The sequence below is a fragment of the Bradysia coprophila genome, unplaced genomic scaffold (genome assembly GCF_014529535.1).
Source record: "Bradysia coprophila strain Holo2 unplaced genomic scaffold, BU_Bcop_v1 contig_350, whole genome shotgun sequence".
Lineage (NCBI taxonomy): Eukaryota > Metazoa > Arthropoda > Insecta > Diptera > Sciaridae > Bradysia > Bradysia coprophila.
Genome location: NW_023503608.1, coordinates 2,403,868 through 2,418,756, shown reverse-complemented (window position 1 = coordinate 2,418,756; position 14,889 = coordinate 2,403,868). Strand labels below are relative to the sequence as shown.

The following is a 14,889-nucleotide window of genomic DNA, read 5'->3' as shown; positions in this document are numbered from 1 at the left end:
ACCGCTTAACAAGAGACGAAATTTGTATTTTCGTCACTAGAGCTGGCAAATTGAAGCAATTTTTATACTGTTCATTTCAGCTAATACATCTCCGTAGCTTGCCATACAATGTCATTTTCAATTTATTTGACGATTTTCCCTCAGTCATAGGTATCGCAATTATGAATACATGGATCACATTCACATATCGCTGAACTATGGGCTGAACCAATATAACACCAAAGAAATGACTTCGTAATCATTTAGGAAAAACACTCGGACCTTTTTTTCTGTTAGATTAAATCTGATAAATGAATCTGATATTTTGCTCACTGTTCACCCGAATGGTATTCCGGGCTAGAAATATCGTATGTTCGACGAAAATAGAACCGAATTTCAAAAGAAATCAATTTCTTGAAATCCTATAGTCTCTACGTGGAACATTTGATATTTTAGGCTTTTGAGTGTTATTATGTGATGCTTAAGCTTTATTGCATCATTTAAAATACAAAATACTCTGTTGCGGCAGTCTAGAAATTCATTCATTTCGATCTCATGAGAAAACCAAGCCTAAAAGGAACCCATTAACGAGGAAAAAAAATAAACGAGAATGGAAAAGAAAATACTTTCCCGTGTTACCATTTTACGAAACAGCATTTAACTCAAATTTTCAATCTTTTTCCTCTTTCTATCTGGTTTCTCATGATTCATGAAGCCACAAAAATGTTCATCGTTACGTCTGCTTAGTGCTTATATGGATTTCCATTGTGATTATGATATAGATGTAAATACGTTCCAGTTTACATGTAACATTTAACGGCATTCGTTGCCATCATCTAATATCTTTTCATATTTATGGAGTCAGCAGAATATAGGTTTATTATCTAAAATATTGATAGTAAATGAATTCATTTCAATATACATTGTTTACATTCTGAATGGGGATGTATGCTGTCTATAGCAAAACATGTAGGTGGGGAGTCAAAGTTTGTAACAAAAATCCCACAGGTTATGGGCCTGCTTTTCTGTTATAAATAGCTGGTTGATCTAAGGTTTCGTTGTATATGGAGAAAATCTACTGTAAGCCTCTCGTCTAAAAAGCACAATTCTAATCACCATCCAATTTATGGATTTTGTGTTTCATCGTAAGAACTTAATTCTGTTTACACACTGGAGAGATGGCTGATGCTTACTTATTGTTATATTACCACATGCCATCGTTCCCAAACTGAATCAACGCAATGTATCAACAAAAACCTTTGTTATAATTAATGCTGGAGCTTCAATTCGATCGATTGAAAATCAGAACTAATTAGATTTCCTTTTTGCTTTTATCAGAATAATTGGATTGGCTAGGTTATTTATGCCATGTGTTGAACCTATCATAAGTTGGTGCTGTTGGCTGTTATATTGAATGAATATTCAATTGGCATTAGGTGTGTACATGATGCGACGGAATGAAAGGGAATATAATTAAAGGGTCGCAATATTGCCATGTTGTATGGATATGAGATGAGGGCGGTTTGACCTATTTTTTTGTCGAGTGGGTGACTTGTTCTATTGTTGATGGGAAAAGCGACGATTTATATAGGCTTTCTATAAATGAATTTTGATTGAGTCGTCGGGAAAGGTATTGTAACAAACAAAACACGAAAATATTTTCGCGACGTAACTTTTTGCCTGCTTTAAATTCAACTCGTCGAATTAGTCTTAATGGCTGCTATAGGAGAATAATCTGTAGGATTTTCAAGTTAAATTAAGTCATATATCCGTGTTTTTCTTCCATTACTTACATTAGGCAAACATGTTAAACCTCATAGGAAATAACTCTTGGTTGAGGCATAACCAAGTTTTAACATAGGGTTTCTGATTGGTTTCTTATTTGAGTGAGAGGTAAATCAACTTCACAGAATAGAGCGATATTGCAGGTCAGCACAGCATCTGAGACCTGATGAAGGTTCGATCTCTGGATGGAAGACGCCTTAATGACTTCCTGCTGAAAAATGTAAAATTCCAGTAACAGAGGAAGGCATAAGGGTTGAGAGTACGAAACAAAGAATCTTTGATCTGGGTTTCTGCTTTTGCTTATTTGAAGCGCCTCCCTAAACTTCAACCTATCTATCCAGATCCTGATCCAGAGGTAGATGCAATTTCTTGAACCAGGAACGGTTGAAAATTTAGCCGTTAAATTTCCACAGCTGTTTAGTCTTAGCTACACCGATAAAAATTTCAAATGGTTGCCTTACTCAAATACTTCGGTCGACACTCATTGTCCCATTGGAAGAATTTCCAACGTCTTCCATACTAATCAGAACGAAGGTAACGTCCGCACTTCAACCAAAATAAAATCGTTTGGAATGCTGTGTATCCTTGCTTAAATTTATCCGTTATAGTTCATGTACCTCACATATAAGGTCGAGTGGAACAACCGCATCTAAGGTCACCTAATGCTGAAAATTATTTGAAACTTGTCAAAGTGACTGCGTGCACGTGCGTCTGTAAATCAGTTACATTGAATGTGTCATGTTATATTAAAAACATTTAAATACCACACTCGAAAAATACAGATATCCCATCGATATACATGACCTTAAACCTTACCAACAAAACAACGGGAAAAAAACTGACAAGAAAAAAAACCTTTGGATGAATGCCATCGAATTTTATTATACTTTTGCTATTATTTGAATAACTCTGTTAAAAATCGTTCCACGAAAGAAAGAAAAATATTTAATTTATGGCCAGTCTAAGGGCGCCTACATGTTGTGATATTAAATGTAATATTTCATCAGATCGAGACACATGAAATATTTTCCGTTTGGAAGAGAATGTAGGATATTCTTCACCGGATAATGGAGAATTCAAAGAAATGTGAAATTCAGTTTTTCTGCTTAAATTCGGTTCATTTTTCAGCTAAATAGCATAACGTAAATCCCGTGTACTTATGAAGTTTCAGAATGAAAATGCAAAAGGAAAACGAGAAGAAATGAAATGCTTCAGCATTCTGTAATGCAATTTTCGTTATCTGCATATTCTATTCTAATAAGTGGAATTTTCTTCGACAATTTTATGTGAAAGCTTTTGATTTTATCAGAGTTTGACGTCTCTACAAAAAAATTGAATTGCGGAGAGTATTTTCAACTCAACAATCGTTTTTGATCAAAGTATAATGTGTTCTTTGGGATAGTTCGACTGACGACAGGCTCACTAAGCCATTTAAAATTGAAGAACGATTCTCTCTTTAAATATTCAACGAGAAATTCGTTTTCTTTTTACCACGCCGACCGCTTTCACATGAACAGCCAATAACTTTATTACATTGAGCGCTGGTGCTTTTTTTGATTCGTTTAATTTAATGTGAGTTAAGTTGTTGGTTATCTACAATGTAGATTCTACATTTCTTTTGATTTTCGAAATTTGCTATCAGTTTTCCGCTAAAACATAAAATAATATGCAAATTTCAACGTTTTTAATTCAAAATATTATGTCTGGCAGACGGTATTTCGTAGGTATTTTCTATGAAATATCAAATTTCTATACCAATTATATGAGGAGCAATATTTAGAGGTTACATATTGCATCCACTAGGCATCCTTTCAAGTATTATTGGTAGGTTCTAAATATTTTTTTTAGTAGATTTGGGTGGTATTTATATTGTTTATCTTGCATGACCCTATTACCCCGAAAAGACAGAAAGCTCATTTGGCATGTGTACGCTGTGAATAACACTATTGTCTCCACTTGGAATGATTTAAAAACCGACATTTTGTTGACAACTTGTTCGACGACAATATATTAAGGAATTTGTTCCTGTAGTGTCGCCACCGGTTTGAGTAGGTTTTGATTTTTGTTTTTGTATGTTTCGTTTCACGTACTGTTGCCAAATTCAAGGTTGTTATAGAGAGGTATCCCCTGAAACACAGTGCCGTGCTACGTAATAAAACATATTAGGCGAGCCAATCATAATCTGTTCAGGTGTGATTTTCTTCTTTCTAGCCTCTTTCTCTCTCGTGTGGAGAAATATAAATTTTCTTTTTCAAATTGTTTTATGGAGAAAAACTGCTACTTTGGACTCGATGTCATAAATAACAATTTTTTCCAAGGGTCGAACGATGCTGAGCTTCGCTCTTGTTGAAATTTACTATTTTGTCCCCTCAGTATTGAGGCTTTGCCATTGAAAATGTTTCTACATTGCAAATCCAATTTGGCAGCTACGGGATCTAAAATTTCAAATGTTACAAATGTAAGAGCAAACTCACTAGTCTCAACAATTTGTAGAGGTCTAAAAATAGATCAACTATTTCGTACACTAATTACGCTATTATACATCCGCACAGATGTTTGTTTTCGTGTATATATTACTCTTAAATTCTCTCTAAACTTTTCAAATTAATTTAGTGAATTAAATTAGTTTTGAAATGATCATTTAATTCGGAATTTATAGTTGCAAGCGAAAAGGGAAAACCAAAATTTAATTTTCAGCAACGTTTAGTAGTCAAGTAACAGTTATCGAAGCCGACGACGAGAAGATTTTTAGAAGTTCGCTTTTATATTTCTCGTCCCTTCGCATGGCAAAGTATTATTCAACAAGAACAAAAAATTTTCTAAGGCATGTCAAAAAGTTTGATGGAATTAGCTAAAGAAGCCTTTCAACATAAGTTAAGAACAACGTTTTTTTAAAGACATCGGAAATACGCGGTATTTCAACACTAGTTAGGAAAAAATGTTTCTGACGATTGTCATTGCATTCATTGTCCAAAACTCTCTTGGTAAAACTCTCTTTCTCGTTGTCATGCAAAATCTATTGAATTTCATCCTATGTTTGAACAAAATTATTAATTAAAATTCAAGCTGCCTGTTATTTGAATAATGAAATTTTGCAATCAAACTTTTTTCAATGAAAACTTTTTTTAGAATTTATTATAGAGCCAGAAAACGAGTAAACCCAACAAAATCACATCCAATTAATGTTGCAGATTATTGCAATATAATCGGATTTGACACCAGTAATCCATTCTGAATTGTTTGCAGGCCATTTTGCCTCTGGCCTACTTTTACCGTTTAATGTTATATTTGTGGTTATACATTTTCAATCCTCTGAAATGTGGAGGTTATAAAACAAACACATCATAGTCACGGATTTAAAATGTAATTTAATGTCTGTTTAGTTAACGTGAATGATAAAAAGGGCATAACCGTAGATCGTGCTATTATATAATATACCTTATCACAACTATCTAACACCAGTCCATGCAGTGCATGTTTGAATATGTTGCCTCATGTGTAGCAGCTACTATAACAATTATGTTGTCAGAAAAATACTAATAATCTTGAATGGCTTTTCTTTTATATCTTTGGTTGTAACCACTTTACTACTACGTACATGTTCACTCTATTCTGAGTATATCTACATCTTATGTCGATGTGTGAAAGAAGTTAGGTCAATTTCGACAAGTGCACTTTTTAAGTCAATTTTTTTCCACTCTGTTTGAAAACGTTTTAGGTGAAGTGCGAAAGCTACTTTTCGAGTAAAATAAATTGAATTGCGAATCTTTAAACATATTTGAAGTGAAGAGAAATGTAGTGAAAATTGGCAATTCTATCAAAGAAAATAAAAGGATAAAAATACAACTCATGTTAGTGCAATCATTTCATTGAGTTTTTAAATTTCATTTTTGCTATTTTATCACAGAACCGAATCGGTTCAGCAGATATCAATCATCCAGAACAGTTTCATTCATTTATAGATGTGTCTGCATTGATCGGAAATGGAAATTATATTTTCATTCGAACAAACAGTTATTCCTCTTATGAAAATTATAAATGGAAAACGAGGGGCAGGCAGATATTTGTAAATTTCGTTGACAAATGATTTTTCAAAAGACAACTCTAAGGATTTCAAGGATTTTACTATCGTTTTCAAATGATTTTCAGAGGATCTGTTACTGATTCTGGATTCTGATTTTGTCAAAGGAATTTAATTCAAATTTTCAAGAATTTTCTTTTATTTATTGAGCCTTTTAATGAATTTTCTATGATTCTGCGGATTTTCCATGAATTTAAGGAATTTCTTTCGTAAAATTTTGAAGATTTTTTTTAATGACACAGGATTTTCTTTGAATATTTGCCACTCGATGGAAAAATTTGTGAAAAATTCGAGGTGATATTAATCTGCGTCTGACAGAAACGCAACGACCAAACTTGGAGATAATATTTGTACGAAAAAGATAATTTGAAACTGATTGTTTTGATTTGCAGGAATACTGCAAAAATATCCTGGTCTTAAAGTCAAAATTTTTGGAAGTACACGCTATAGCTTGCATCAAAACACAAGCGAATTATTTTCCCCAGATATCGGGTTTTCGAAAATGTTTCTCATAGGTCAGCTGAATTGGAAACCCACCAATCAAGGTTTAGGTACAAAATTTGTTGTACTAACTCCATTACATTTTTCGCTCATAAATACTATACCCAACAAGTCAAATTTAAGAATATTTTCATCTTTAAAGCCCGAAACAGTCTCTAACAGAAACTTTTTAATAGAGGGGATTTATGTTTGCTGGTCGATCGAATTAGTGGTAATCCGCGTTGTATTGTCCTACATTTGTAAAACTTTTTGTCACTTGAAATTGTCGTTCAATTGAAAACAACATAAAGTTTAACAAGATTTTCCATTAGCTGGGAAAATGTTTGCAGTGAAACGATGTGTACATTTATGTAATATATGACACGATGCTAAGGAGATAATAAAATATACCTTTCTGAAAGGCGGTCACATCGTAAACGTTTTCAAAACGTATTACGGAACGGAGATGTTGTACTTAATATATTACACATAATGGAGAACCCGAGAAAAACATTAAATTGAAAAATATAAATGGAATTTAATAAAATTCCAAGGAAGAAGGAAAAGAAATTTCTGGTGAAACACCAAGTAACTGATCTCATGCTTATACTTATACCAGACTGTATATGTGTACAGACCAACAACCATATAAAATAAGAATTTTGTTCCCTTTCTGCAACAATAAAAGTTTAAAAAGTGCAAAAACTTTTCCTTATACACATAAAGCTCTTGTTGATGTGTCTTCACGGACATTATAACATAAATTCTTCCATTGCTTTTCATATATAAAATGATGAAATACGTTTTACAGAGCACATAACATCCTATTTAAAGAAAAGGAGGAAGAGACTACGAAATCCTTATACTTTGTTAGACCTAATCAAATTCCTTTTAATACACTTTCTGAAAAGCATTGTGGATCTTGTAAAGTTTTATGTGGTAGGTCTTAATCGATTTTTCTTTCTTTCTTCTAAAATGTCTGTTTGAAAATGAATCCCCTTTTTGTTTCGTATTCCTTGCGGAATGCAACAGCAAATAACAGTAAGTTCATAATATACTAACCACACAAAACAGTAAATACGAGTTGACGAAAACTTGTTCAACTGAACTGCTCGAAGCTACATTTTATCAATATTAAATACAATTCTTCATGAGCGACGAATCATACCGCGCTTCCGTTCAGAATAAAGTTATCCATTCCATTTTTGTACGTACGTATTAGGGACATAACATTCGAAACTATTTCGTTAATAAATGTTATAAATAGATGTTGCGGAAGCGAATTATAGATCTTGATTCTACTGAAACTAAAAACTGAAAAAACAAACAGACAAGTTACACCAGTTTGAGTTTCTTTCCTTTCCTTCACGCCGGTTAAGTTATGGAAGTGAATTTTAATGCGCAATATATTTAAACATGATTAGTCAATTTGATCGACTCAAAAATATTTACAATTTAGTAGAAAAATGAGCAAAAAATATAAAATTCGGATTAGTTGGCTCAATTCAAACGAACCAATGAAAAACGGTTCACATCAGTTCCTGGTACAATTTCGAATTCGTCCGATAGATGATGCTTAACTTCCTCAAATTTTTCGGATTCCGTCTGACTTGGATACTGACAAATGAATTTCAAAAAATTGAATCGTCGTAAATTTCTGAGTGAGTGGACAAACTCAATGATCTCATCTAAGGGCACACAACTCAGGTGCATTGAAACTTCAATCAAATCCGGCCAGGTCGATGAAATTGTCAACAAATCGTTTAGATGCGTGCGATGACGGACCGCGTAAAATTTTAGTTTTTTTATCTGGTTGGATCTGGAGAAGAACGTCCACAGATTGGAGTCAGAGGTGAAGTCTAACTCCTCAAGCGAATCAAATACCAATAGACAGGGAAACCGTTCATATCCGCTGATCTTCATAACCAGTGTTTTTACCAATTTGAAGTTGATGGACTCGTTGCTCGATCCTTGGAATTTAGTTTTCTTAGCTTGAAACTCTAACGTCTCGAGTCGCTCCATTGATTTGCTGATGTTGAAGAGCCTGCGAGGATTTGTATCTGAAAATTTTGTTCTGTTTTTTAATACCTGCTTCCACAAAATTCATATATTATTGCCTTACTCGACGTCGTTCGGAAATGTTTTACATGTCCGTTACGCTTCATAATCTCGTCCGTATTGCAATGAGTGTATCCTTTCGACCATTCGTCGTTATTGATTTTTCGTACAACATCTAGATGAAGAGACTCTAATGCCGGCATTGTTCTCCCCATATTGTCAATGCAAGATGCATCAAGAACGTAGCAATTAATAATCGATAACGTACGCAGCTGGGGTAGCCATTCGCTGAATTGACAGAAAACCGGTCCAAGAATGCAATTGTTCAAATATAATAGTTTGAGTTTAGCGATTGGCTTCTTAATGGACTCGAACGGCGCGCTTTTCCCATTTACTAAAGTCAATTCGGTCAATTCTGTGCAGTAATTTAGGATGGAATCTTCAACGACAGACACACTACTGTCTTTGAAAGTCCCGTCGTAATCGAGGTAGATCTTTGACAGCGATTGACCAATGCATTTTATTGGACAGGATGGCATGTAATATAAAGTTTTGTAGAATGCAGGCGTCAATGCGGGCAGCTTAATGCAAAAGATATGTTCGGACAAAGAGAAGATGTTTTTACTGTTAAATCTTCGCACAATCCCTTTGGTCGGCTCTACAAACTTTTTGCATATACCACACATTGCTATTGCATCATTTATTGGCATCCACTTGAAAATGGAAAACAGGCAATCGTAATTCAGATCTGTTATTTTAGTTTTGCTGATCAACTTTGGCTTTTCAACCAACTCGTGTGATGAATTATCAGTAGACTCTCGTCTAGATGCCTGTTCACCGGATTGTATACTCATTTCAGACACTCAATTAGCACGAATTTTAATGTTTTTTCGACGTAGACTGCACTGAACGGTCTTTGAAATCGTACTGATTTCTTTTGGCGCAAAGGCATTTAGTATTTTGTTTTTACATTGTATCGTATAGCGTCTGTATGTGTCAACAGGGTTGAGTACAATTTCAATTGGGGGTTTTAAAAATGTTTAGGATTCTGGAATTGTATGCTGTGCTGTTATACAATGTATGTAGTTTATCAAATGAAACCTTTTGTAAAAACGGTTAAAGCAGAAAAATTAGGGAACTACGTCTTCAATAATGGATTTTCGTCTTCTCACAGTTTATTTCCTAAGTATTTTTAATAGGAAGTCTTACAGTTTGTTCAAAAATGAAATGCACAGTTTTTAGTATTTCGAGACAGTTGACAATTTCAATCTGTCAGATAGTAAAGGATGCGTTTTAACCGGCGCATTAACAGATTTGAAATTTGAATGGTTTTTTTCCACAGCTACAGATTTTTGCATGTTAAGTTTCTTACATTTTTTGCAAATAGCATTTTAATAGTAGGAAACTTAGATTTCGTCAGAAGAATTTACGAACGGAAAAATGTAAATTTATTTTTAGTCTGAGTATTGTTCTACATCTATAATTTCTCTTAGATCGTGTCTTTATTCAAAGAAATCGATGGTGTTGTACAGCGGCTAACTGTTAAAACCCAGCCACTATTGAGAATTTTAAATAAATCGAAACAATCCAATCCACAATACATTCCATAACTATTAGCAGTTGTCAAAAATACTATAGCTGCATATATTAGCGACTCTTTTTCAAATACCGAATAAAATTGCTTCAAGTCGTAACTTGACAGTTGTCATCTTAAAAGTTACGAATCGTATGGACATTCGCATTAAGGTGACAACTGGAATTCTTAAATTCACGAAAATCGGCGCCCAGAGTGCAGATTGTCGTATTTTCGTAACTTTAAAGAATTAGTAACTTGATAGTTCTTGTAGGATTTTATACACGGTTGTCAAGTTACGAATATTTATTCAGTCAGTCAAGGGACCTGACCCACCCATAAGGTGGGGCCTAGTAATTGTTGACAAATTTTTTTCCCTGATGCTTATTCGTGTTTCCAATATCGTCACTTCAAGTGCTGATAAAACTTCTTGTAAAAAATTTGCTAAATGTATGAAGCAGACGGTCCTTCTACAGATTTGAGTATTCAAAGACCATCGATTTGTTTGAATAGAAACACGATCTAAGAGAAATCATAGATGTAGAACAATACTCAGACTCAAAATAAATTTACATTTTTCCGTCCGCGAGTTCTTCCTACGAAATCTAAGTTTCCTACTATTAAAATGCTATCTGCCAAAAATGTAAGAAACTTAACATGCAAAAATCTGTAGCTGTGGAAAAAATCATTCAAATTTCAAATCTTTTAATGCGCCGGGTAATTAAACGCATCCTTTACTATCTGACAGATTGCAATTTTGAAATGTCTCGAAATACTAAAAACTGTGCATTTCATTTTTGAACAAACAGTATTACACGAAAGTCTCACCATTTTTTAAAGCATTTAATATTATCACTTGTAGAAACGACGCACTTCAAGCAAAAATGCTTCTAATGACAGCTGACAAATATTGTAATATTTTGTATGAAAATTCGTTCCAATTTTTTTTACAGTGCCAAAAATTGTTCCATACACTGTCGAGTTTCAGTACTCTATTCAGATTACCACACATGCTTGGAGTGCGTTGCTAAAGGCCAAAAAATCATATACACCCGAAAATTTTAGCTTAGAAACTTTTATTCCCTTTACTTACATACCACAGTTCCTCAATCCACAAAAAAGACTTCGTACATGTTACGCACATTCATACTGACAGGATGTTAAAGTTAAAGCAAGTTCAGATAAAAAAAACAGGTGAAAGCGGTGAAAGCACACTGTAGTCATCACAAGCACCTATAGCTTTCAACTCCAGCATGAGTCTTTCATAATATGAAACTGCGAAAAATTCAAAACAAATCATGTGTTCCAGTCTCATTATTCGTGAAGTACCTAGTGAGCTTCTGTTTTCGGGTAAAGCTCATTGTTTGAGTTCTTTGAATACTCTCACATAAACCGTACATCAGCCGAATGATGCAGATTATTATCGTACTACGATAAACAAAGCCGTGCTGCATTCGTTTAATGGAAATTAAATCCCGGTGGAATAAATATTCAGCCCTAGTGAACAGCGCCGCCTAGCTAATTTACGGTGAACGTAATAAGTATGTAAGTGTTGAATATGGGTTTCAATTAGAGGTGTGCACCGCCGATTTTACGCCGGCGCGCCGCCGATTTTTTGCTAAATTTTCGGCGCGCCGCCGCCGAAAAATAATAGCTCACGCCGCCGCCGCCGCCGATTGTATTTTCGTCGCGCCGAAATTTTATACGTTTAGTGCTTTCAGAAATTTTAATGGGCGACAATTTATAAGTCAGGTTTCTATATGCTGCTATGTTTCTATATGCGTAGAAAGGAGTTTTTTGTTAAAAATTTTTTGTTGAAACTTTGGGTTTTTCTTCTTACTTGCACTGTACGACGGTGATTTTGTTTCTGATGCTACGATAGGGTTATCTTCGAAGTAGCTTTCTATAACGTATCCTATTTCTATCAGTAGATGGCAAGTGTTTTATGCATATTTTTAAATACTTCTTCTTCTTCTTTTTCAGCCTGTTTCTATCCACTGCTGGATGTAGGCCTCTCCAACTTCTTTCCATTTCGTACGATCCATTGCCATTTGCTGCCAGTTTGTACCTGCAATATTCTTAATTCCGTTTGTCCATCTCTCTGGTGGTCTACCTATAGCTCGTCTTTTATATGGTCGCCATATAAATACTAGTCCAAAGAAAAAGTTGGCTGCTGTCTTGGGAAGGGTATCGATGGATACTACTGAGGATGGTCAGATCACGCTGGCCCGAGACCGCCATCGATACCCGAGGTCGAAACAGCATTTGTCTTTTCTGTATCCTCACTTAACGTGAACTCTTGGGTACGTTACTCTATTTTCTGTGCATATAAGAGGAAGAAGAAGTGGCAAACTTAAGACCTTATGTGGAATTTGGGTGGAAAATGGCGCAAATCACGTGTTTTAGGAATTTATAAAGTGGAAAATCTTTCCGGTTTCAAGTTTTTTCGTCAAAAAGACGAGACACGGGTATCTTTATTTTCAATTTTTAGCTGCTTTATTTAAAAAATTTGGGAAAAAAAATCATTTTGGCGTAGTCTATGCACTTATTACTTATAAATGTAAGTTTATCTAAATCTCTTATTTGCGAAAACCTTCTACTACGATCTCCCTCCTTCATCGAAGATGGACTAAAGGCAACGGGAACGGTTATTGCATAAATCGAAAGATAATAGTAGTGAGTTTGCGTAAATGACATAAATTATAAGTTGGAAATAAGAAGCCTGCAGAACATCTGGTATGAAGATGTGACTTAAAATTTCCAAATTATAATTTGACTTATAGCTTACATGTCATTTACGCAAACTCATTAATCATTCTTGGATTCATTAAATTAGATGTTTTCAAAATAATAGGTGATTGTACATTGTACACAATATAAAAGGTGAGATACGCCTCAGTTGATTCCCCTTGTATAAGTGGTTGATACTTCAGATTGCAAGATAGTAAGATTTCAGTGTTCGGAAAAATGATTGCGCACGCTTTTTCAAATGTTTTTGCATTATTTTCGAAAGTTTAGATTTTTTGTAAATTTATCGGCGCGCCGATCGGCGCACCGCCGCCGACTATAAATTTCTTCCGGCGCGCCGCCGCCGATCTCTTACCAGTCGGCGCACCGCCGCCGACTATTTTAAGATCGGCGCACACCTCTAGTTTCAATGAAAGTAGATAAGTAGGTATGGCCAGTCCATACAAGTCGGAGCACCTATAAGGCTACTTCGCGAGGGAATAAACGCACTCACTTGCTGTGGGGATAAACAAAAAACATAACCGCACATACGCAATTTTCCAAACAATAATGTTTTGTTTTTACGATATTATGTGCAGGAAATTCATTAGAAATGTAAATAAATAGTGAAAATTATGAAATACTGTGAAAATAAGCCTTGTCATCGAGATTTCAGCCGAAAAAAAAAGATTCATTTTTGGTTTGGAATGACAAACATCCGATACGAAATCGCCAACAAAAACAGAACATGACAAAGGTCACCGAAAACTTGACGACACGACTTATTTTTACAATATTTCATAATTTTCACTATTTATTTACATTTCTGATGAATTTCTTGCACAAAATATCGTAAGAACAAAACAATATTGTTCGGAAAATTCGGTATGTGCGGTTATGTTTTTTGTTTATCCCCACAGCAAGTGAGTGCGTTTATTCCCTCGCGAAGTAGCCTATTTGCATGGCGCCACCTCAAACGAACTCATTTCTAGTGGAAATTTGCACTAGAAATGAGTTCGTTTGAGGTGGCGCCATGCAAATCCGTATGTGCTCCGGCTAGAACAAATTTGAACGTTTGGCCATACCTATCAATTTATTTTCATTGATGGGTTTATCTTATTTCTAGTGAAGGCGTTTCATTCCAGTGGTGCTCTATTTCGATGCTTTGCCTCGAACATTCCAGCAAATTGAATCACTGGCTAGTGAGTACGGCTGTAAATGTAGTTAACGTCCTAGGTAAATCCGTCTACTTCAAGAAATCCGATGTTTTCTCATATGAAGCTTTACTTAATACTTAACTCAAACGCTTGAAAGAGAATTCATTAGTTTTTTTTTTCTGATGCTCTGAATTCGTTCTGCTTAGCAGAATCTGCCACATCTGCTAACCAAATTACCAACGAATTTCCATATGGTCTGAAAGACTATTGGAACTAAATTAATAACAAAAATTGCATGAAGATTATAATAATTGAAGCTGGACAAGCACATTTGTTTCCAGTTATCAGTGAGCAACCAAATTGGTTAAAATTTATTGCCAATTTTATTCAAGTAAACACAAAATTTCTATTAACTATTTTGCCTAAATACACCAAAATGCAATAAAGCCGAGCACATACATTATCATTCTCTGATAAATACAGAAACGAAGATAATTCCACAAAAATCAAGTGTAAAGGGAAACGGAATCGCAAAAAAAAGAGGAAAAGCGATAAAATGAATTTTTGTGTTTCAGAAAAATTCGTTGGATCAGACTTTCAGACAACTGAGGCAATTATCGTTTGACCTACATATTTATTATAATCAGAGATAATAGAATTTATTTTCATTTTGCAGAAAATAGCAGAAAATTACAAAGAAAGAAAAATAATTGAAAATTAGTGAAATATAAAATAGACAAAGGAAGTTTTTGTATAAATTGAATTTCAAGACAAAACCTTGTTAGAGTGTTTATATTACACCAACGTCTTGATCCATTGTGCGGTGTTAGATAGAAAATTTTCTACTTTGTTTATTTTATTAATCAAGTTAGCTGGTATACATAATAATAGTACGTGTTTGTAATATTGAAAAGTGTTTATAAAATATGTCCTCAAGAGTAACAACAACTGGAGCATCAAAGACAAGCCTGTCAAACAGTCAGAGAAGGCATCGTTCAAGGTATGTTATTGAGTACTAGTCCGTCTCCGTGATCCTGCCTAATCTTTAC

The 14,889-nt window shown here is 34.5% G+C and overlaps 2 protein-coding genes across 2 annotated transcripts in view; one reads left to right on the top strand and one right to left on the bottom strand.

Moving 5' to 3' along the window:
• LOC119080007 (receptor-type tyrosine-protein phosphatase kappa) overlaps positions 1 to 14,889 on the top strand; it is a 127,683-nt gene that overhangs the window by 9,063 nt on the left and 103,731 nt on the right. The gene's annotated exons all lie outside the window — the stretch shown is intronic.
• Positions 7,670 to 9,296, bottom strand: LOC119080043. Its single transcript, XM_037188245.1, has 2 exons — positions 8,448 to 9,296; positions 7,670 to 8,385 (listed from the first exon to the last, which is right to left on the bottom strand). The coding sequence occupies exons 1-2, from the start codon at positions 9,235 to 9,237 to the stop codon at positions 7,826 to 7,828; spliced, it is 1,350 nt and encodes a 449-aa protein (XP_037044140.1). The 5' UTR covers positions 9,238 to 9,296; the 3' UTR covers positions 7,670 to 7,825.

Bases quoted from the DNA above. Each gene is read 5' to 3' on its own strand.
- LOC119080043 (XM_037188245.1), bottom strand. From the start codon at position 9,237: ATGAGTATACAATCCGGTGAACAGGCATCTAGACGAGAGTCTACTGAT. The intron at 8,386-8,447 runs GTAAGGCAATAA...CAAAATTTTCAG, and splicing joins ACATTTCCGAACGACGTCGA to ATACAAATCCTCGCAGGCTC.